Source organism: Mesitornis unicolor, unplaced genomic scaffold (assembly GCF_000695765.1).
Source record: "Mesitornis unicolor isolate BGI_N332 unplaced genomic scaffold, ASM69576v1 scaffold7306, whole genome shotgun sequence".
NCBI lineage: Eukaryota > Metazoa > Chordata > Aves > Mesitornithiformes > Mesitornithidae > Mesitornis > Mesitornis unicolor.
The window spans coordinates 17693-41615 of NW_010188812.1; the positions used below are offsets into that span (position 1 = coordinate 17693).

The 23923-nt window shown below is 36.1% G+C and overlaps 1 protein-coding gene across 1 annotated transcript in view; it reads left to right on the plus strand.

Annotated features, from left to right (window-relative positions):
- Positions 1–200: 200 nt before the first annotated feature.
- The window catches only part of ANKRD12 (ankyrin repeat domain 12), a gene marked incomplete at its 3' end in the record, with an annotated part of 31096 nt that continues 7373 nt past the window's right edge, over positions 201–23923 (plus strand). Inside the window, exons 1-6 of the mRNA XM_010185842.1 lie at positions 201–340; positions 8840–8987; positions 18732–18878; positions 19405–19602; positions 21632–21774; positions 23211–23358. Of these exons, the coding sequence (XP_010184144.1) occupies positions 254–340; positions 8840–8987; positions 18732–18878; positions 19405–19602; positions 21632–21774; positions 23211–23358 (871 nt within the window). The remainder of the gene's footprint in view (positions 341–8839; positions 8988–18731; positions 18879–19404; positions 19603–21631; positions 21775–23210; positions 23359–23923) is intronic.

Below are 23923 nucleotides of genomic sequence, written 5' to 3' on the forward strand. Positions count from 1 at the left end.
TCCACAGCAGTAGGCACGTTAGACTTTTTGGGATTTCACCCTGAGGTCTGAGCTGCAGATGAGTGGGATGCTTGAAGTCAAGTGGTGTTTTTAGGCATCTTTTTTTGGGGTACTCTTCAGCTCTGCTACCATCTGCAGTAACAACGTTTTCCTGAAATGACACTGCAGTGCATGTATTTATATAATGTTGTTTGTTTTTCAGACACACGATGAACCCACTGATACAAGATACAGCTAGCTAAACAGCTATAAAATGCCCAAATTTGGGTCTACAAAAACAGTTCAAGTTGAAAATTCTGACAGTGACAGCACCATGGTGGAAAAATCAACTGCAAGAAAGGTAACAAAATTCTATTCATGTCCATTTAATTTCAGTAAAATGAAGAGCATGTGTTCTATCATGATTTTTGTTGCTATAATGGGAAGAAATAAATATGAATCTATATTCTGATACCTTGAGTGCAGAAGAGAAGTCTTAGGTTTTTACATGGCTTTAACTGTAAATTAAACTAGGGAATGGGATTTATGCCTTTTATTGTAACTTGCAGCTTAATTCAAAAGGAAGCTGGAAGCATTTGGTTTATATTATGTAAGTTGGTGCATAGTTTCCATATCTTACATCGTATGAAGTCTTTATACACTCATGAGAACAGTGATTCATATTTTAATTTTACAGAGTCTTACTATCTATAACAAACACGGGAAACATTTCTGAAGGTCTGTGACAGAGCACAGACCAATGAACGAACACAAATTTCTTACATTCTTGTATAACACAAGGACTTCTTCCCTCTGTTAAGAGAACTTGAAAGCCAAACGCTGCAGAAGGGTTAAAAGTAGCCCTTGTACAAGGGAGTCCACTTTAAAAATTGTACAACCCATTTTTGAGTGTTGGAAAATGAAGGAATATGGGAGCTTCAGTAAAACTGAAGATTGATTTGTTGTTTAGAAATGTGAATTATCCCATCTCAGTTTCAAACTTCTGGAGCCAATATGCAAATAACCCAGTTCTCCGTTTTGTCTCCCTAGGACACTTGTACAATAGACAATGAGTTTATCTGTAGTACTAATGAATAACAGAAGATAGAATAATATTCCACATTGTGAATGGAGAGTAGTGTATTGCCCTAAGGAGAGAGAATCCATTTATCTCCCAAATGATGTTTAAAACTGTCTTCTCTGGAAAAGGAGATTGTGTGTGTGTGTTCAGTCTTACTGTAACTGTTTTATTGAAGTCTGTATTCTGTGTAAATGGCTTAACGAATGGATATAAGACAGGAAGAAATTAAAGAATGGGAAAAGAGTAGAAGATCCAGCCTGTATTTCAAACTGTTTGCCTTCCAAAAATGTTCATAGATAACTTCAGATTTTTAGTCTCTTCCCAGTTTGTTTTATGGGCCTCGGTAAAGTGAGGCAAAGGTAGTTGTTTCTGCTAGCTGTGATGAACTACTTGGATAAGAAGTGAAAGGTAACAGAGTAAAATGGGGAAAGGAAATTGGCTTACTAGAAAAAGGGATTAAAAAATCTTGGCTTTTGGGTTTTTTTGTTCTGGTCCTTTTTTGGGATATGGTGAAGTTAATTGAAGTGTCATTCAGTACTGGGAGAGGAGAATGTCTGGGGCCTACAAGCAGCAAGAATAGGAAAGACTATTGCAGTGGAATTTAATGGTATTAAATACTACCTTTTTATTTAGACACTTGCAAATAAGTAAAGATTTTTGGTTATTTATTTAACAAAAAATATTTTTCTGGCTTTACAAGCTCTCATTATCTTGACACGTCAGTATTTCAGGAAAAAAAAAAGAACAAAACCAAAACAAACCTTTGACACAAGAAAAATCTTGAAGACACAATCAACAGCTGCTCACGCTAGGAAATCTGTCTTACATATTTTTTTTTCAGGCTTTATTTTTATTTATAATTTAAAAAAAATATAACTTATTATCATAGAATCATATGATAACAGGTTAAAATGAGTTTTCATCTTTTGCTTGCTTTCATCAAAGCAAAAATAGCAGGTTTGCTGGAATTGTCTATTTTTAAGTTTTCCTTTTCCCTATTTCTTTGCAAAACATGTGGCTTGAAATGCTTGGAATGCATTGTTTGTAGGTTTGAGCTTATAGAAATAATTACCTTGTTTTTGTAGTGCAGATAACTTCCTTCCTAGGCTTTGAATTTTGCATATAAAATGGTTTGCAATCTGAGTTAAAAAAGAATCCATCAAAATAGTTTACTCGTGAGTCCCCTTTTCCTCCTCCACTCTCCACCTCTGACTCTGCTCACCTTCTGTTCCTGTTGCTTGCTGCTGTTGTAGAAAAATGGTGCTGGTTTCCAGAATGGCTGTTGAATCTGCACCCACTGCCAAAGGAACTGCCTTAGTGACCCCCATGCCCAGTTCAGTATTTTTTCTAGGTGTCTTGACACCTTTCTCTCCAGTGATCTGCCTCTGATCCCCATAAACCATTCCCTCTCTGCTAATATCGGTAGCAGTTATATCTGCTGAGCTGTGTAACCCCCATAACCCCTGCAGTCTTTGCAGAGTTAGGTGTTCTTCTGAAACAGAGGTGTAGCTCTTTTGCCAGAACATTGAAGAAAAGATACAATTTCATACCAAGATATGAATAACTTTTTCCAGGGAACAGAAGAGTGAACATGGTGTCATTTTTTTAACCACCAGGAAATATGGCAAACTTTGATTAGATTTAGAAATCAGTAAATTAACATTCGGTTTTCAATGGTCACATAAAACCCTTTCATCGTCATATTGGTTCAGATGAAGGTTTGTCCTTAGCTGGTTGCTCTAACAAGGAAATGCTTCTTGTTGGGACTGATCATCAGTACAGGAATTAGAAATATGGACAAATGTCTGATTCTACCTTACCTGGTGTTTGAGATTAGGATGCCGGTGATAAACTGCTTGCTCTGTTATGTTCAGTCTTGCTCGCTCTCCACCTTAGCACGATGTATAATGGGACAATAGAATAACATAGGGTTTGTCTTGGGGATTGTGTGATATTGATATAAATAGATACGTAATATTGAAGATGTGAGATCTTAAATAAAATTACAGAATTACTGAAGTGTTGTAGTTAAGTATTCAGGGTTTGTTGGGTTTTTTTAGAAAAATAAATGCAGTTTGGTTGCTTTTGTCATATTTTGAAACAAACTGAATACACGGTTTAGATGTTAAATAGTCACACAGTCACAGGATCTGTTCTCTAACGCATGGATAAGTAGTTGTCAGAAGTGTTTAGCTGGCCCTTGAATAATCAGTAATCTTTCCCCTTGTATTACAAAAAACAGACAAAATATTGCCAAAATGTAATCATTTGGATTCAGCCTAGAAAATTAGAAAAAATTCAACAGGGTCAGAGTAAAATTTGAGTTTGAGCAACAGAAAAATCATGAAGGCAAATCTGTATTACATATGCAAACCTAAAACTCTGAAGAACGACTGACCAGGCCAAATCAACAGTGATAATTTTAAATTAAATATCTGCAGGAAGTAGTGGAAATTTCTGTAAAGCAAATAAGGATTTTTCTCAATATGTAAACATTTGCAACCATGAATTTAAAACCAATACCCTCTGAAGCATTAGAACTTCTTATGAAAAAGTCTTGGATTCATTGACCTAAAGTAACTGATGTCAGGAAGCACTGACGCTGCAGCTGAAAGGGATACTAAAGTAAAATTTCTGCTTTAGTGGCATTTGATATGGAACTATTTTGATTTATCTGGAAAATACCTCTCATCCACACACTTTTCTCAGTGTTGTGCAACCCATGAGTGACCATTCACTGTGCCATCAGAGATGCCCTTGTCTTTTAGCAGCATGAAAAGACCCTGAGGTGCTCAACATTCAGATAACTGCAGTGGTCCTTGATACATAAAATGCATTCTAACTGTTTGGGTTTTTTCAATGTTGCTTTGGCTTTTTTTTTCTTTTCTGTAGAATGGTGTAGTCAAACCATTCTATACTTTGCTATGTAAACTTGCTCTTTCTTGCTTTCTGTGCCCACTTTGTTACTGGAGCAGAAATGTCTCTGAACTACTTGTGGAACTGAAGGTCTATGACTGTAAATGTACAGAAGATAGGTAGTTTAATTATTATTGTTCTACATTACTGTAGATCCATTGTAGGGAGATTGGAGATTCCTAATGTGAAATAATGTTCATACAAACCAGTGCATCTTACAAATGAACAATAATGTTAAAGGTCACCCCTCCCTAAAAAAAAAAATAAATCCTTCTTTTTCTTCTTTAAAACTGTAATGGCCTAAATATATGATGTAAGACTGTTCCAATGGTTAATACATTAAGATAAATTGAAAAACACTGGCAGGATTTGGCTTTCATTTTATAGTTGATACAACATGTAGCGCTTACTGATTGTGTACTCTTAGCTGTTGACTGAGGAACACAGTAAAGTTACTGTTGTTATGAGAGATAATCTTTTGTATTTGTCCAGTGGAAGTTAATGCTTATGTTGTTCTAGCAACCAGTAAATAGCTATGTGAATCAGTTATATGTTCAGGTCTTCTGAAAGCTTAAAAAAATCCTTAGGAATAACATTCCTGTTAATAAGCTGAGTGTGTATCACATGTGCTTTAGGGTACGTGTATTTTTACTTCAGTTGCTCATCTTGGGAGCATAAAATAAAAAAATTGTAAGTGGATGTACAGCAGATAGACCATTTAGTGTTTGCATGAGATATTTTATAAACATAAGAACATAAGGAAATTTTAATTTATCTGAATGCATGCTTTAGAAGTTACATGGCCAAAGAGAGAACATACACTCAGAGAGTAAATGATAGATATGTGGTCCAAAGGAGAAACACATTTGAGGTTTGTAAGAATTAACTCTCTTCTTAGAAGACTCCAGCAGTAGTGCCCAAAGCCATTTTAATACCATGCAGAACACGCTTCAGTATGTAATTATCTTTGATAGACAGAAAAAGAATGCTTATTCTCCCAGGGCTTGGTACATCTGCTAGATGATACGGCACTCTGTTGTCTCCTTTTTGTGTGTTGTCACTGATTGTAGCGGTACCAGACAATAGAGCTGGAATGGGATATCGAGAGATTGTCCAGACCGCTGTTTGTTAGCCTTCTGAGACAGTTTCTGTTGAACAGATTAAAAATGTGTTCCTCATCATAGCACAGTAGTAGGGTTTTGTTGACAGAGAAAATTCTTCCTTGTTACTACATCCTCCAGTGAGGCATGCATTAAATGTTGAGACGTGCACATCCAGTTCATCCGTTTGCCCCAGAGTAGAATAAGCTGTACTCAGTTCTTGACAGATGTTTGCCAGACCTTTTCTTTTCAAAGCCCTGCCTGATGGAAATTCCAGTCTCCTTGGGCAGTTTATTCTGATACTTAATTACGCTGACTGGCATAGAGTTAGATACTTAGTAGAAGGATAAATAACCTTTGCTTGTCTCCTGTTGCAGTCTAAAGCCATTAAATGTTCTCTAACTGTAGTGGACATGAAGAATATATAATACCTTTATTTTTGCAGCAATAGTTTGTGTCTGAACATTATAATGTCTTCAGTGTTTTATTTGATTAGCAGTTTTCACTTCAGATAAATGAACCTCTTTAGAAAGTCCACATATATTTTAAGTTACAGGTTGTTTAGATATCAGCTTTGTTTTGGGTTGCTTCCATGGATCATATTAAACTAATACATAGACTTATTCATGCTGGATTTTCAACCTTGATTTGAACCCTGAAAAAGAGATGTCCATGCTGTTGCAGTGACCAGGAGTAGGTGGAACAGTGAATGCTTACTCTTTAAATCAAAATGCCTGTTATAACCTACAGAACTTACCTACCTCCTTTTGCCTTCCTTTACTTGAAGTTAATCCAGGAGGCTGTTAAGAGTTTTCTGGCTTTTAATGTGGGGTCTTGTGTACAGTTTGGACAGATTATACAGTTAATTATTTTCATCAATTAGTAGAAACTTGGTTTTATCCTGGCTTTTCCCATTTTGTTTTATATTTAGGCTGTTCTTCAAATTCACTGGTCATTTTACTTTCCCTTTGGCAATGCTCTTTGCTTGTCCCTCTCTCCCAGTTGTGATGGTGTTTGCATATCTAATTGCATCTCTATTTCAGCGTTGTCACTGGAAATACTAATTAGTGTTGATTTTGTACAGACTTCTCAAACACCCTGTTCTTTGCATCTTTTGGGTTGGAAAGTCCACCACTGTTGGTGGCTAAGTCTTTATTTCCACAATAGCTAAGGAATAAAATACTCTCTCTTTTTTTTTCTCTTTCTGTGTTGTCTGTGTATAGCCTGTTGTATGTTTAAATGTATCTTCTTTTATCTGAAAGGTATGCCTTTGAACTGTCTCTCCTCCCAATTAGTTCATCACAAAATTAATATTGGTGATTATCAAAAAAGTAGTGCATCAGTTATAAAATTTAACATAATGCATATATACCATTTAAGAATAATTGCAAAGCTATCAAATTATTTAAGCAGCTTGTATCTCTCTATGGGCACATACCAATATGTTTTACTGATCAGTACCAAAAAAGTGATTCTGTTTAAGGCTTGCAAATTGCAAAACTTTGCCTTTTTTTCTACAGAACAAATTAAAACCATTTCTTGCTTAGGAATTTTAAATTATTTTTCATTGATCCTTTCTGTTGCAGAGTACCTAACATAAGATAATATTCTAGAGAAAGCAATAAAATTTAAATACCACTTTATCATATAGTGGAAAATTTTTATATGTATATATGAGTAATAATTGGATAGTTAAGAACAAGGGATGAGAGCTCTTGGTGAAATTGGGCAGAAGTAGGAAACTTGTATGTGTGGTGAAAGAGATTGGAATGGGCTTCATGGAATTTGGGTCTGCTTTTGACAACTTCTAGATGCATTTGCAAGTGATCAGTTATGTTAGATTGATTAGCTTCTTTCAAAAGTAATAACACAGATGCTTTCTCTCCTGGAGGCTTAGAGGAGAGTTGTGGTTTAAGCCCAGCCGGCAAATAAGCACCATGCTTCGGCTCACTCATTTCTCCCCCAGGTGTCCTTTACTAAACCATGTCTCTAAGCACCATCTTTTAAATATCTCCAGAGATGGCCACTCAACCATTTCCCTGGGCAGCCTGTTCCAATACCTGGTAACCCTTTCAGTGAAGAACTTTTTCCTGATGTCTAAACATAGATCATGAACATCTAATCCCCTGGCACAGCTTAAGGCCATTTCCTCTCATCCTATCCCTTGTTACTTGGGAAAAGAGACTGACCCCCACCTCACTACAGCCTCCTTTTAGGTAGTTGAAAAGGGTGCTAAAGTCTCCCCTCAGCATGCTTTTCTCCAGGCTAAACAACCCCAGCTCCCTCAGCTGCTCCTCACAAGACTTGTGTTCCAAAGCCCTCACCAGCTTTGTTGCCCTTCTCTGGACATGCTCCAGTGTCTCGATGTCCTTCTTTTAGTGAGAGGCCCAAAACTGAACACAGTACTCGAGGTGCGGCCTCACCGGTGCTGAGTACAGGGACGCCATCACTTCCCTGCTCCTGCTAGCCACACTATAAGCCAGGCTGCTGTTGCCAGGTCATCTGACAGTTTTAGAGTTTGTTTGCAGGTTCTTTTTGTAATAATTTCTGCCTGCCCTTTTTGCAACAGTTTAAACTTGGTGTGTCTGATGATATCATCAGACTACTTTTCTTACCTGTGTCTGCTTTTTAAAAAAAAAGGAAAGATGCCCTTGAGAATAATACCTGTACTTTGAGTTATTTTCTAGTTTTCCTATAATCAGAATAAATCTTTTTAACTTCTTACTTCAAAAGTACTAAGGAGCAGCCTTTTGTTTCTCACTGGCAAGTCATTGTATGTGCCTCTTCTACCATTAGAAAATGAATCTATTAGTGGTTTCATCCAGTCATGTGTTAAGAATTATAGAAAGCTGTGGAGCTGTGATAGCTGACCTAGCTGGATAATGTGTTTCTGCAGCATGTAGTGAATGGAAAAAGTTATGTCTCTATATTTCATCTTGATCAGTAGGCCAAAATGTTGGGGTCTGCAGAGAGTTCTTTCAAGCAGTTTTCTCACTAACCTGCTATCTTTTACATGCTTTGACCTCCTATATTATCAAAGTATTCAAACATAAGTTAATATTGTGCTCATCCAGATTTTTTCCTGTTTATCTTGAAATATGTTTTATAAGCCAAAAATTCCAGATTTCTTCAACTAAAAATTACAAATAGCTTGTACCTATTTTTTTTTCTAGATTTGATACCAGTTTAAAATGATTCTTCATAGATTTTCTCAGTTCTTAGTAAATTTTGGGTTAGAAAATGAAACGCTACTCAATTTTTCTTGTTGAAATAGAAAGAGTTCTGTATGGATGGATTAGAGGGTGGGGGTGGAGGCAGGGGATGGTGGTTAAAGGGTTGGTTTTTTGTTGTTAGTGTGTTACTATTCACAGTCTGAATTGCAGTGTGGGCTTTTAGTATGCTTTTAATGTGGTTATTATGTTATGGTCAGGGAAGGAAACTGAGATGGTCATTAAAACTTAGCAAATTCTTGTCCAGTTTATGTTCCTTTGCTTATTAATCAAGGCTCTAATAGTGAACAGCAGTTCTACAGTGGTATATCTGGAAGTAGAAATAACACGGAAGATACTAATTTTAAAAAGAAATAAATGCCATTGATTATTTTTAGTAAGGTTAATTTAGAAGTTTTTGAATAAACTATGTAATGGACATACTTACACACATGCACATACATTCTCACATAGCAGTCTTTTCAGTCTGTGTAAGTTGTAAGACTATTCTGCTTTATGCAAAAATTACTTAGTATACTTTTTATTTATATTAGAGCAAGGACAAGATTGCATCCTACAGCAAAACTCCAAAAGTGGATAGGAGTGATGTGGGGAAGGAGATGAAAGAAAAGTCTTCCATGAAACGTAAACTTCCTTTTACTATTAGTCCATCCAGAAATGAAGATCGCAATTCAGACACAGGTAGAACCTTTTTATTTCCTTAACTAAGTATTTGTTGCTAAAATACGTCCTAATTTAATTAATTGTGTATTATGTTTTTATATTGATTTCCCTATAAAAAAGGATACTAAGTATAAAAGTTGCTTGCTTGCTTGCTTCTGATTGTTGCATCTCAGTCTGATAGGCTTTCATCTTATCATTAGCAAGAGCTAGAATGCCAGCATGGTTTATCTACATTTTCCACTTGTTTCCTAACCTCATTCTTGTGCTTCTGTTAGTTATATATCTTTTCATTGTCATCTCTAGAGGTCCATTTGTTTAAACAAGTAAACTGATGAAAAGTCATGTAAGTGCCTTGATTTGAGACGCAGCTGTCAGCCTTTCATAGCTTTTTTTGGGGAGGGAGAGTGGGATAAATTGGTAGATGTACTGTCCTCCACAGAAAAGAGGTTGCTGAGGTTATGGAACTAACTAAATCAGCCACAGAGAGCAAACTTGTCTTTCAGTCTAAGCTCCTAAGACCTGTTCAGGATAACTTTTCTGCACAGGCTGGTAGTTCTTCCTAACTTAGGCATATTCTGTTAGAACTGATTTGAAGACTTCAAAGTACCATTCTTAACATGGCTCTTTTCAAATCAAGCTGGAGGGGTCTGGATGTATTCCAAGAGTACAGTGATCTCTGAGTCTGGGTAATTCGTTATCTCTGTCATAGTTCAGTAATAGTTCTGTTGGTGGCAAAACAGTATCTATGCCCTCTGGAAGGCCACCAGAAGGCATGGTCCTCAAATTTCTCCGAGGCTCAGAACTACAGTTTCTTATACAGTGCTCATTGTATATTTTAATAAACAGATAATTCCCTTAATATGCTTAGATTTAAATGCAATATAGAAGTGTATACCTCAGTACATGTTCCATTTTTGTCCAGGGTTGATTTCCAATCTTCAATTTCAGAAGGTTTGGCTCCTGGATGTTACATACATTTTTTTTCTTACTGTAAAGAGAATATGGTATGAAATCCAAATTTGAAATAGTCTTATTACAAAACGATACTCCTTGGTTTAGATCTCTGTTTTCAGTGGGTTTACAGCATTCTAGAGACTTACATTATTCATGATACCGCTTGATTCTGAAAAGACCATGTGTAAATTAGAAGTATGCTTCCAGCACCTGCTTTATTAAATTTATTGCTTGATATTAGACCCTAACTATTTTTCATAATGGAAATAAATATGTTTAGAAACAATATTTAATACTTAACTAATGTTTTCTGTGTTGAAAATCTTTTGTCATCTTTCCCCACCTCCATCAACTTCAAATAATTCATTGTCACAGTATCTTGTAAGGTAACGTAATTTTTTGTTTCTCTTGCTACAGCATCTGTTGTCACAGTTGCCACAACAAACAGGACTGATTACTTTAGACACTTAGACATGCACAGAAAGGCAATGTACATACTACAACATCTTTTTGTTACAATTTGTAGCAAGGAGATGTAATAAATATTTCAAAAAGGGGCAAGAAATATTTAATATGGCAATAGAAGGCACATAGCTTTTAACTCTGTGTAGCAAACATAGTAGTTTGTTATCCATTTCGTTACTGCTGAGGTAAGGAGGTAAGAGCAACTACTCTGTTTCACAGATTGAGGAACTTGGTATGTAACCTTTCCAGAAACTTTAGAGGCAGGAGCATTGCTAGGATGAAAAAACTGTTTCTATAATGCTGATTCTGTAGTGAACTGATTGGATTAGACCAGTGGGAATTAACCACTTCCACTGGTGCCAAGCTTGTCTCTGATGTGAATTAGGGCTGACATCAGTGATCGTGAAATGCAGTGCTGCTGCTGCTGACACAAACTTGGCATCATACATTGGAAAGGTTTGCCATCACTGCACTAAACTGTTACCTCTGACAGAGGTGTCTCCCTGCTAACTGTGGACAGAGAATGGCAAATGTTATTTGAGAGGGAAGAAAGTCAGTCCTTGGAGATGAGCATGTAACCAGAGACAGAAGGAAGAGATGAGGTGATGAAAAGCTTCTTACCAGCTAGTAATGCTAGTGTTCAAAACAATAATCTCAGTTTTCTTCTGATACTTTGTGAAAATCTGTAGTGGTATTCTAGGGAAATGGTCAAATGTTGTGTATATAATTTGTAATTGAAAAGATTCTGAAAAAATATGTGGAACTACTCCATTCTTCCCACTGTCCATTACAGTTCCAGGATGTATTTTATCCTTTCCCGATAGTTTTATTTTTAATAGCCTTCCAATGTGTTTTTTTCATAGCTAGAATAGCAAAATGTTGGTACTGCTTTGTTAAATAGCTTCTCTGTCACAGGTAAGACCACTGAGAATGATTTTCAGATGTTTTTAAAGATTTAGGGTCTCCTAAAAATGTGTCTGGATGAACAAAAATCAAGAGATGCCGTACAGAGTAGCTCTAGGATAAAAAAATGTAATTTAATTATTAGTTTAATTTAATAAATGGTTTATCTCCAAGATAGATGATAGGGTTACTAGCTGATTGTAGAAACCCCATTGTAATTTGGTTTTGTCCTGTTTAGGCAGGTAAATCAGCCGAAGAATGGGAATACTTAATTTTTAAAGCTTTACATCTTTGGAGCTATCTTGGGTCTATGTCCAGAGCAGTCATTCATAAACTAAGATTTTGTCTTTTTTGCTTTATTTTGTAAAAATTGCTCCCTGCAATTCCACCTCTTGCTTTTTTTTGTTTGTATTTTTTGTGTGTGGGGGGTGGTTTTTGGGGGGTTTTTTGGTTTTTTTTGGTTTGGCTTTTTTTTTTACATTCAGGTATTGTCTAGAAACTATAAGTGATAATGAACATGGATAGCCAAATTGAATGTTAACTTAATTTGGAAATCCTTTTTCTAAATTAGATTCCTACAAGACTATATAAAGTAAATTTTACACTCTGTCAGTTTTGGCAAGACTGAAATTAAACGGCATTTGTAGTGTCCTGTAAGAGTCTGGAACAATTTGTCCTCTTGTTTATCTAAATTTAGATTTAAATTGGTGTTTTTGCCAAAGAAACTGCTAAATAAACTAAGGCTAAATCTGAAAATATTTAATACTTACTTTTTAAATAATTTCATACTGGTTAGGACCGAGTATAGCTGCCTAAATGTAGTCATGCAATGCCTGTTGAGATGCCTGCAGTAGCTGAGAAGTCTGCATAGGGCTGAAAGATAACGTGAGTCACAGGAGCCTTGTGGCCTTCTGAAGAGGCCGGGGGGGCAAGGACAGCACCTGAAATGCCACAACATAGCTGACTTTAAGCAACAGCATCCTGTCCTCGGTTTCTCTTGCTGTGCAGGGTGTGTCTGTTGCACTGTCCTGGTTGGAACAGCCCTCCTAAACTGAAGGGTCTGCTATCACATCCCCATTCTTTGATCAGAGCAACCATAAAAAGCTAATAGGCTATATACATGCTGCAGTCAAATTTATTTGAACTGCAAATTTTGCAGTATAGCTTTAACCCTTAATTAAGTGAGTCTTATGAAGGATTCTACACACAAGCCTTGATTAAAACTGGTAGAATGGATGGTGGAAGGAAAAGCATTTTTCATACCTTTTTTTAAATAAGTTCTCTGACTTGACGCCTCCCAATCTAGAAACATAATTTGATTGAAAAGCATCACTTTTTTAGACTACTTAAATGGCATTATTTAAATTTTGTTAATTTATTTAATTAATCTGGTTATTTTTAAATAACCTCTGATGTGATTATAAGAACAAAAGCAACAGGCAAGTGCTGCTTTTGCAAAGGACAAGTTTGTTTTCTCTCTTCAGAGTTATACAGTGGAGAAAGCAATGTTAAATTTTTATGATAATTAAAAACTGCAGAAAGATTTTTTTCATTGTGAAGATAAGTGTAGGCTTTTTTTTTTAATAGTCTTGTTACATAGTTAATTATTCAGAAAAACAAGAAGAGTTACAGTTACGCTGAATGTGCTAATTTGTTGATCTTTCCTTGGAAATTATGTACTCCAGATTTTCTGTTTATAGTAGCATCTCGGTTTTGTTTTCTGACCCTTTCAAATTTTTATCTTTAAGGTAGTCCAAACATGGCACAGTCATATTTCTTTTAGCATTTAATTGATATCCAGAAAGGCAAAACTGCCCTCTTTATGTTCCTTGTGTACATTGCTAGTCACACAATTTCTGTACTTGTGCTCCCAGTTACACAGATGAGTGGGGTGATTGAAGGGGCTGTTTACACACCATGTTACTGCCTGCTGCATTTGGACTTACTGTTCAACTGTTACCAGTTTCTTGAACTGTTGTTTGGACTAGAGGCAGGAAAGTGAAGGTAGTTTGTGTGTATCTGCTGTTGGCTTGGTTAAATAAATATGCAGTAAACTGGATTAATCAGGTATCACAACAGTGCAGTATACTGTGAGCTCTCTTCATCACATTCTAATCTCTCACTGAGAATAGGAAGCAGCAGTCAACAATGACGTGTTTCTCTTTAAAATATCTTCAGTCAGATCACTACAGTCATACAGATTTCAGTAACTCTTTCTCTTAATTTCATAATCTGCAGAATTGATCATCTTGACCTGTCTTCTACAGTCGTTAAAAACAAGCATATTAGTCTTTTGTTGTGTATCACTCAGTCTTATAACTTCCTTAGAAACATTTGTTTCAAGCAGTTCATATTTTTCCTTTGCATGGTCCTATTTCTTAATCCTGTTATTCCTTACAATTTGCACTATGACAAGTGTTTCACATGAAACCAGATTATCGTGAGCCCTGAAGTTTGAATTTGGTTGTTTTGCTTTATTTCCTGTATCTACTAAAGTGGTTATTTTACCAAATGGAATATTCTGTTAGCTCAGCATGATTTTGTTTTGAGAAATCCCTGTCCTATTATTTAATAACCTATTTTCCTAAAACACTTAGAAATTACTTGGCTGGGAATTTGTAGTTTATTCAAATAATAATAATAATAATAATAATAATAATAATAATAATAGTAAAGCAACAAACCAACAATTACATTATTGTTACCTCGGGACATAATATGTCATGTATAAGTTCTCCTAAAATAATGGTTATTCTGATGTTTCTTGTGCCAGTACATTTAAGTACTGTGAATGAATTTCATAAAGCTTTTCTACAAATAAGTGGTCAAATGCACCTAAATCACTGTTTCACATAACTTGGCTATTAAATCGCTTTCTTACAGTGTTAGGTGAAAAGCTTACCTTGCAAAAGGAAAATCTTAAAAGGAGTGTTGTCCACATAAATTTGGCTGCATGTTATGGGCAGCCCACATACATGGGCTTTGAGCAACCTGGTCCAGTGGGAGGTGTCCCTGCTCATGGTGGGGAGGTTGGACCAGATGATCTAAAGTCTCTTCCAGCCCAAACCATTCTGTGCTTATGAAGGTTATCTAATAAAGATAATTGAACATAAAGCCATTTGAAGAGTTTTTATTTTAATTTTTTTTCATAGCAACTAAGAAATTCTCTGATGTTTGAACTGCTGAAGAATACCAAAAAGTGACAAGAAAGTGAATGTAAAAGAAGATGCTTGTATTTCATAGACTTTGAAAACAAAACTGCTCAAAATCTAAAAAAAACCCCAAACATGATTTATTTTAACATTCAATTTTATACATTAAATTCTACCTAAACTTTATTTCTTTCTCTACTAAGGAAGTTATTAGTACTCAAATTGTATAAACATCAAGTACATAGCTGTGAAAAGTTTTCTGTTACCACAAGATAAAGCATATCGAAAAGTCAAAGTTAAGTTGGTGGTCTTCTGCTAAACAAAGTACCGTGTACTGCATGATATATTCTTGGAGCAGTGAAAACAAATCTTATATTCTGCAATAAACATAATGGAAGTTCCCAATAATTTATAAGAAATTTTTTGTGGATTTGTGTGGCTTCTTTATCAACAGTTGCATTGTTGTTTGAATTTTGAATTGTTGAAAAAAATTGTTGAATTTTTTTTTAAAGGTAGTTTTTTTACTATCTGTATTTTTGTGTGTATGTATAAAAACTTTTATTTTATATGTCCTACTTCCTTCTTGCTTTTTTCCACCCCTTATGTCCTACATTGTTTTATTTTGAGCATTCAGAACCAGGGCATGAGCATGATGATCTTGAGAGGGAAAAACAATAGCCTCTTACAGGACACACTCCAGTAAATGGATTATCTGCTGCACCTGCTGTAGTCCTGAGACTGTGTTTGTTGGTGTTCTTTTATAACTTTGTTGTTGATCATACTAGTTTTGTGTGCTGAACTATTTAGACTTATTGAAAACACATACAAAGTCTCGCATAAATTTTAATAAAACAATGTCTTTTTTGAGTGGTAAGGGCATAATTACCATATAATTCAATGAGAGCAATTATGTTCTTGTTTGGTACTTTTAATTGGTAAACTCTGGAAATGTTTTGCAAATACTGTGTTAATGAAGAGTAACAGGAGAATAATTTGTCCCACCACTGAAATGCCTTTGAATATGTAAGAGAGAATCTTGATGTTGTGTGGCATCTCTAAACATGAGACGTGAGTCAATTGCACTCATTTACTTAGTAGAATTTTCTAATGAAATTATTAAAAAAACAAACCCCAAAACAAAAATAAACAGATAAAAATAACCTGGAACAGTACGCTGTATAGTAAAAAATTAAAAGTTGATCATCAAAAGATTAATTTCACTATTGTTTGGATTTATTATTTTCGCAAGTTGAGTATAGCTGTAAAATTGTAAGGAATAATTCAGAATGAAAATGAGCATGTTTTTGTGGAAAAAGATCATGAACAGTAAATAGCATAGGCTAAGAAGCAGCAAATAACGCCAGAGAAACTGAAATGTGTTGTTTTGATGGAAGTACTATATTAGTTGATGAAGGATGTGCTGTACCTTATCCTTAGAGAAAGAACAGCATAGTTGCAGTGAGAAGTTGAAAGTTCAGTTTGACTGTAGGTTTTCTTTAAATTTTCCTATGCAGATATTCTATCAATAGGGCAGTAGGGTTGATTGGGATAATGAAAGAATTGTTAGATATTCATGAGTATAAGGTGCATGCAGTTTAGAAAGATCTTATCAGTTACTTCTGTGAAAGGAATCTTGTTTCCTTTTAAAACGTGATAGATAAATTTATAGGGGTTTTTAATATGTACATAGGTTTGTAGGTTTGCATTCTTAATAATCTTGCTTATAATTGTTTAGTCTGTAAAATCATGTATTTCTTATTTGGTTGCTATGGAAATCAAGTTGTGCACTATTTATGTGCCCTCCTCTGCCTCAAGAGCATTGCATTGCTCGAGCCTGTGTATGGAATCAAGCCTAGAAGATGAGATTTAGAAAAGGCTAGGAAAGCAGAAAATCAGTTGAGAATAAACAAATGAAACAAGGAAGGCCATAGAGGCCCTAAGGCAGAAGTGGAGAAAATCAAAAGATAGAAAAAGATCAGTCTGGGCTTAATGAAACATGGAATGGTACATGGTTAGGAAACTCAAAGGGACTTCAGCTTCTGATTTGTAAGTTTTACTAATTTTTGGCTCTCTGCAGAAGGTTAGTGAAGTTTGCCTCAGTCAAGTCTTCTGGTTCAAGATTTTCTACTTTTGCAGATTTATTTTTTTTTAACTTAAGTTTTCATACAGCTATTTAAGGTTGAAATTTAGGAAAGGAAACTGGGAGACCAGTATAATCATAGGGACAGTAATAAAAGTCCTCCCCTGACCTTTACTGTGGCTTAATTGCATTTCCGTGATTTATTTACTTTTCACTATTGCCCAGAATACTAAGCTTAACTGAAACCAGATGAGCAGTGCCTCATCAGATGATAATTGGTCACAGTAGGAGTGAGATGAAATAACTCACTACATAGAGAGCTAAAAAGATCAGTATAGCAACCAGGCTTGTTTAACTAACAGTAGCAATTCCTGACCATGCCTCGACCAATTCCCAGCCAAATTCTAGCACACTAGTATGGCCAAGTCTGATTAATCATCCAACTTCTTTCCCATGTGCCCCCCTTTCCTTTATTACATATTTCCCCATTGTAATTTTTAGATCTCAGCTTTGTTTCGTGTCCTTGCTTTATGGGCGTTAGCACATCAGCCAGCCACAGAGGAGGAAGCGGGTACTAGGACATCCTAACTGAATCCTTTCCCTCTTTTTGTGGTCAGTAGTCCAGCCTGGATGGTGAGTTGGGGTTACTCATGGCTGTGAGGTTCAGAACCCTGGCTGGCTGCTTAAAGGCCTTTTGGGAAGGTGGCCAGTAGGGAAACTTCCAAAAGGACAGGGTGCGGTAGAGTGAGCAGGTTCTCTGGGAAAGCTAATGCCAAACCTGGGCTTTTAAGGAAAGAACCAAGGGAATTATTTGAGTTTGGAGATGTCATTTCTCTTGATTGAATCTGTTAGAGTACTCTTCAGACCATTCCTTCTTGACACTGGCTGTAGAAATTCTTTTTAACTCTTTCAAAAAATTTAATTCAAGTCACCAAATATGCGACTAAGATTCCTTAAGCCATCTTTTACATCCGTTGCATTTATATTCAGGTAGTAATCTTGGGTGTTCTGAAGGAAAAGATAGACATTAGAGTTAACATGTCAGTAATATAACCTGCTTACAGAATATAAAATACTGAATTTGATAAGAACTTGTTAGGACAGAAGAAGAGCAGTTGCCTGGGAAGATGAGATAATGACAGAAAATGAATGGTCTTCACTACACATACATGCAAACTAGTATGTCTCTAGAAAAGACAGTTAAACAGTAATGATCAGCTGGGGACAGCTGTGTAAAATAGTTGTAGCAAAAGAAATCTGACACATTGAAAGTTTGTACTTGTTTGATGCTAACAGCGTTAAATACTGCTCCAGTTAAAAGTGATTTAGTCAGGCACTTAATCACAAATCAGTTGTTGTCTGTCATACTTGCATCTAAATGCTTGTGTTTGGTTTAAGAGACCTTTATACAGAAAAATGAAGGAATAACTTTTGAAAAGAGTGGAAGATATCAACCAAAGTTTCCAGATTACACAAATAAAATTCTAGTTCTGAAATTCACTAGGTATTAAAAAGTTGTCTGATTTCAGAGCACATTTGATCAATCTCAAGACCTGTGGGAGTTTGTAGGTACTGAATAGCTTTAGAAATAATGTGTTTATTCAGGTCTATAATTTTAGCTCTTCTCTTAAAACTTGGACATTAAATATCAACTTCCGTGAATATTCATAAAAGGAGAGAAGTTATGTATATAAAAGTTATATATTTTTGAAGGATATGTATTTTTGAGAAGAACTTGCTTTAAGGTAAAATAGCAGGATGAGTTTGAGAAAAAACAGTCTTTTATCTAATTACCTAATTACCAGTATTGAAAAGGTTTTTCCTAATTTTTAACGTGGTGTTTTGAGAGGAGAAGAATAGAGCACAGTGTCGCATCTGTATTTGAGGCTAAAAGCTGACTTGCTGATCGTACAGAATTTTGTTGTGACATACTCAGTCTTCCTGCTGTGAAACAGGTTTTTCATCTTTCAGAATTTCTAAGTAATCCTTCTTACAACTTTAAGTGCTTTAACTCAGTAGCTTTTTATCCTGATATGATTAGAACAGGTAACCAAAACTAATGCAAATGCAGCAAATTAGAGATGCAGTTTCTGTTTTTCATCACCTGCCACCAATCACCAGTTCACATACCTTAAAAGGATGTTTTTATTTGTATAAAAACGTTCTAATAGAACAGCAGTTTGAGTTTTTAAATGTTAATATTTCCAGAGAAGGAAGGTCCAGAGAAAAAGAAAATGAAGAAGGATGCTGGAAATAAGAAATCAACACCAGTTAGCATTCTTTTTGGTTATCCTCTGTCAGAGCGCAAACAGATGGCACTTCTCATGCAGATGACAGCAAGAGACAACAGTCCAGGTGATCTTCCAAAGTTAACAGTTTTCTTCCTCCTGTCTGTTTAATTCTGGCCTAGTCAGAATATTCTGAATGCTGCTGGTTTTCAGCAATTGTTGCTTTTTATAGAGGATTTTTAGAATAATTTTTAATTCTGGGAATAGTCCATTGTGCGTTGATGAGCAATTTGATGGAAGATTCTCGACCTTCCATATTTATGTGCAAAGCTTTGCGTTATGATACCTGTAAAACCTGAAAATCTCTTTTCTTCCTTTGATTATTTTTACCTCTCAAACACTGCATTAATTAAAAACTAAAATACTGGTTTTTATGATGTTGAACTAACATCTCATTGTCTTCATTTAGAGCAGGACTTTAATTTACACAGAAACTGAATCGTCTTCTTAGGATTTAATGGGAGAGGAGACACACCTTGTTTTTAATTCAGAACTTCAAACTTTCCTTGATCCAGTTGTATTTTAAAAATCTTTATGTATTTATATGTTCTAACAGTGTAATGTAACTTACCGTTTGAAAACTTACTTTGTAGATTCCACTTTAAATCATCCATTACAAACAACACCAGCACAAAAGAAAGCTCCAAATTCCTCAAGACAAAAAGACAAAGTTAACAAGAGAAATGAACGAGGGGAAACTCCTCTACATATGGCAGCAATTCGAGGGGATGTTAAACAGGTTAAAGAGCTAATCAGTTTAGGTGCAAATGTGAATGTAAAAGATTTTGCAGGTAAGTTGATACATGTTCTCTTAACTGGATGAATGAAATATTACAACTGAAGTTGTTGTCAGAGGTTTAGTTACAGTTAATGCTATATGCAAATGAAAAAATGTAACAAAATTGGAAATTTTCAAATCGTGTTTTTCTTTCTGATGGCAGTAGTACTGAGACACTGTAATAGTGCATTATTAGAATGGTATAAGGGGGTCTAAGAGATGGCTATAAAAACTTCAGTAGATGTTTCTCTCAAAATGCGAGAACAGCTTTAAGAAGTAATACAAATATTAAGTGCACATTATATAAACAGTATAACAAACTGCACCTAATACTTCACCTCTCAACGTTAGCCATTGATCACTGAGTTTTTTGCATCCACAGCAGAAGTGGATCATGGGAAAGTCAGGAAATAAATGTAAGAGTAAGCTGTGTTGCTTTTGGTAATGTTCAAAAAGACTCTGCTCCTGAATTAGTGTTTTGAAGATCAGGCTGCCCAGGACTCATTTGTAGAAGAAGAGAAAGGAAGCAGAAGTAGAACCCAGTGGGATCTTCAGAGAAGTTGAGAGAGGAGATTGGAAGAACTTGTTCAGAGAGCAATTTTAGAAAAGGAGGGGGAAGTTCAGGGGAAAACAGACCCATAGAAATCACAGGGAGAACAGAAACACTTCAAGAATAGATGTTGTGGTGGGTTAACCTTGGCCAGCTTTCAGACACTCACCCAGCTGCTCTCTGACTCCCCCTCCTCAACAAGGCAGGGGGAGAAAATAAGATGGAAAAAAAGTTCTCATGGATTGAGTTAAAGGCTGTTTAATAAGAAAAGGAAAAGCTGCACATGTAAGCAAAGGAAAAAGAGGAATTAATTCACTACTACCCTTCAGCAGGCAAATGTCCAGCCACTTCCTGGGAAGTAGGGCCTCAGCAGGTGTTCCTTGGAAGACAAATGCCATAACTATGAACATCCTCCCCCCTTCCTTCTCCTTTCCCTGAGCTTTTATTACTGACCGTGACATCGAATGGTATGAAATATACCTTTGGTCAGTATGAGTCAGCTGTCCTGGCTGTGTCCCCTCCCAATCTCTTGCATGGTGAAAGGGAGAGAGAAAGCCTTGACACTGCACAAGCACTGTTCAGCAGTAGCCAAAACACTGGTGTGTTTTGAACACTCTTTTAGGCCCAGATGCCGTGCACAACACTGTATGGGCTGCTATGAAGGAAGTTAACTTCATAACTTCATCCCAGCCTGGAGGAGGTGTCTGGAATCAAGTAAGATACTTTCCCATTGGTAATCCGAAGTGAGAAGAAGTGGCTGAGCTTCAAAATCCTGTGCAGAGGGAAAAGTCAAGAAGAGGAAGAGGATTTGCACATTGAGTTATGGGTGGAGTAAAGTAAGAATTTAGGATGCAGTGAAGTTTAGAGAATTAGAGTCTTTTAGTGAAGACTTTGGCAGAACTAGAGGAGCACAAAATGAATTAGTAATGGAGGAAGTAACTCTGTTCATGGGATGTCTGCCAGGATGATACTGCCGTGTGAGAACAAGAGTAAAGGAAACAGATGTTGAGAGCAAGCCAGGACTAGAGTTGACAGGCTGGACACTGTGATACGATAGAAGACAAAGCAGCAAAACATGGAGAAAAGTGAATTAGAATTAGTAAGAGGAAAGAAGACAGGGATCTGAAGGCTGAGAGCAGAGAAGTGTCATCATTGTGTGGATAAATTAGATGAGTGTTCGCTACTCAATTTCTAACATGTTTAGCCTGGAGAATTTGTGCTGGATTTTTACTTTTACTATTTGATTATTGATTTCTGTGTTCAGTTAAATCACAGTAAAATTTGAGATTCGTTAGCATGAGGTTTAAAGTTGTTAAAGCATACGTTGTTCATCAGATGGATGACGTTACCTTCTGGCTAACTACCGTGTATGAGCATATTTTGAAATGTTTCAAGGCAATAGAGATCTATAGGACAGGAGGAAAAAAAAAACCAAAAACCAAAAACACAACCCTTACATCTGTCCTTTCAAACTTACCATTCTTCACTATAGGTTGGACACCACTGCACGAAGCTTGCAATGTTGGTTACTACGATGTTGCTAAAGTCCTGATAGCAGCGGGAGCTGACGTGAACACACAGGGCTTGGATGACGATACACCACTTCATGATTCTGCTAGTAGTGGGCATAGAAATGTGAGTGTGCTGGAGGAGCGGGAGGGGAATAAATAAGTGATTTGAAATGCTCAGTCACTAGAACAAATCCTTATTGTCCTGACTGCTCTCACACGGTTTTATAATTCTGCTTCTGCTGTTTTGGGGGCATCTTAAAGTTGTTTTGGTTTTATTTGTTTCCTATAGCCATCTATTGCCAGGTATTTTCTACCAGTATCTGTTTTCTTAAATATTTAAAAGTTTCATTTTTACTTTTTTAATAAATCAACATTTTAACAACTTTTTTGAGAGATTTCTACTGTACAGAATTCTAAAAAGAAATTTTTTTCCAAACAGTACACTGTGGGCTTGTGTGTGTGTGTGTGTGTGTGTGTGTATATATATTAAAAATATTTAAATGTATATATATTTAAAATTTACTAATAATTACTTGGCAGAGAAGATAAATGGAGCCCTGTAGGTATTTTACATTAATTTCTGAATTTGTTCATGTTTTCTGCAAACTAGATGCAAAAATAACTCTGCTTTCCTTTTGTATCTCTTTTATTTCATTACTATGTGTGTGATCTGCTGTATCAGAAAAATAAAAAATATCCTTAAATCAAGTATACTTTCCAAACAGATGTTCAGTTTGAAAGGATCTTCTGGAAAGGCTAGAGAGATGAATTATGATAATCTGATTGTGAAACTCTTATTAACTGTTTAGTAACTGTTTCTTATGCCTATCTAAACAAACATGGGTTTGTAGTAGAGTTTTGGAGAACAGGATCTCTTGCTTGCCTGGTCTCAGTATATGTTTCTGTGACCATGTCACTGACACTATGTATCAGGAAAATTCTGAAGTTTTATGTTGAGGTATCACTGCTGAATTTCCCTATTCTTAGCACATAGGGCCAAAAAGGTAACTGATACTGGATGCAGTGCTGAAAATGCAGTGGCTTTGGTATCATTGTAACTTTAACAACTTTTTTGCCCTCGATGGTAGAGAAATTGATGATTTTGCTGTATTGTATTCAGCTAGGGATAGGAGTAGTTTGTTCCTCCAGTAAGACATTTGGATCTCTGTCAGGACTTTTCTGAAGTGCTGTGAAAACCAGTAGTCCTGCTACTTGAAAAATGTTTCCTGTTCCTTAGAGTTAGTTGCTATAAAATTTGGAGCAAGGGAAGTGAATTGACTGCAGAGGAGTAGAGATCTTGGTAGATGAGGAACCAGATGAATTGTGCGAGGAAATGCTAGAACAGCAAGAACAAAAGGCCTCTGTTGCTTTTCTTTATGATTAGATCAGTGTAACAGAGGACAACTTAGCCTTCCCCGTTACCTCTCTTAGCAGGCAGATCATAGGTAGAAGTTTAGGATTGCCTATCACATTATCCACGTTTTATGTGCAATAGAAGGTTTTTATGCTGGTCAAGTAACGTTGTAGAAAACCTAAAAATTTATTGATTTAATGCTACAGATTGTGAAGCTGTTACTTCGACATGGTGGAAATCCATTTCAAGCCAATAAGCATGGAGAGAGACCTGTTGATGTTGCTGAAACTGAAGAGTTGGAAATGCTATTGAAGAGGGAGGTGCCCATCTCTGATGATGAGGACAGTTGTTCAGGTAAAAGTAACCATTTAATTTCATACTTAAGTGCATCAATTCACCTGAAGTTAGGTGCTTTTAATCTTTTGCATAGTGTTAGCTATTAAGAGTTGCTGCAGGTAGCAGTTGCTATTGCTAAGGTTGCTTTCCAGAGGTTTTAGAGGTAGTTTTCAAATCTTTGAATTCAATGATTTATCTGAAATACTGATTCTGACCTTTTTTTTTTTCTCCTCTCCCTTGCCCTTTAATAAACCCTTCCCACTCTCCAACCCTACCTCAGAATGATGGTTTTACCAGAGAAAGATACAGATAATAATACCATGTTTATTATAATATGAAGTGGTTTCTGAGAGGTGTCTCAGTTAGTGTCTCACATGGGCATGACTTAGTTACGCTTACTCAGTAAAGAAAAGTCCCCACCTGTTTGGGAATCACTGACTTGTGAAGGTGACCATATAGTAGCTTTCTTACATGGAGACAGTAATTCTTAGCCCCTACTGTATTTCTGCAGTTTAAGGAGTTAGGTATCACCTCTTAGGACACAGAAGGAGCTCTTGTCTACTCGGAAGCAGAAGAATCTTGC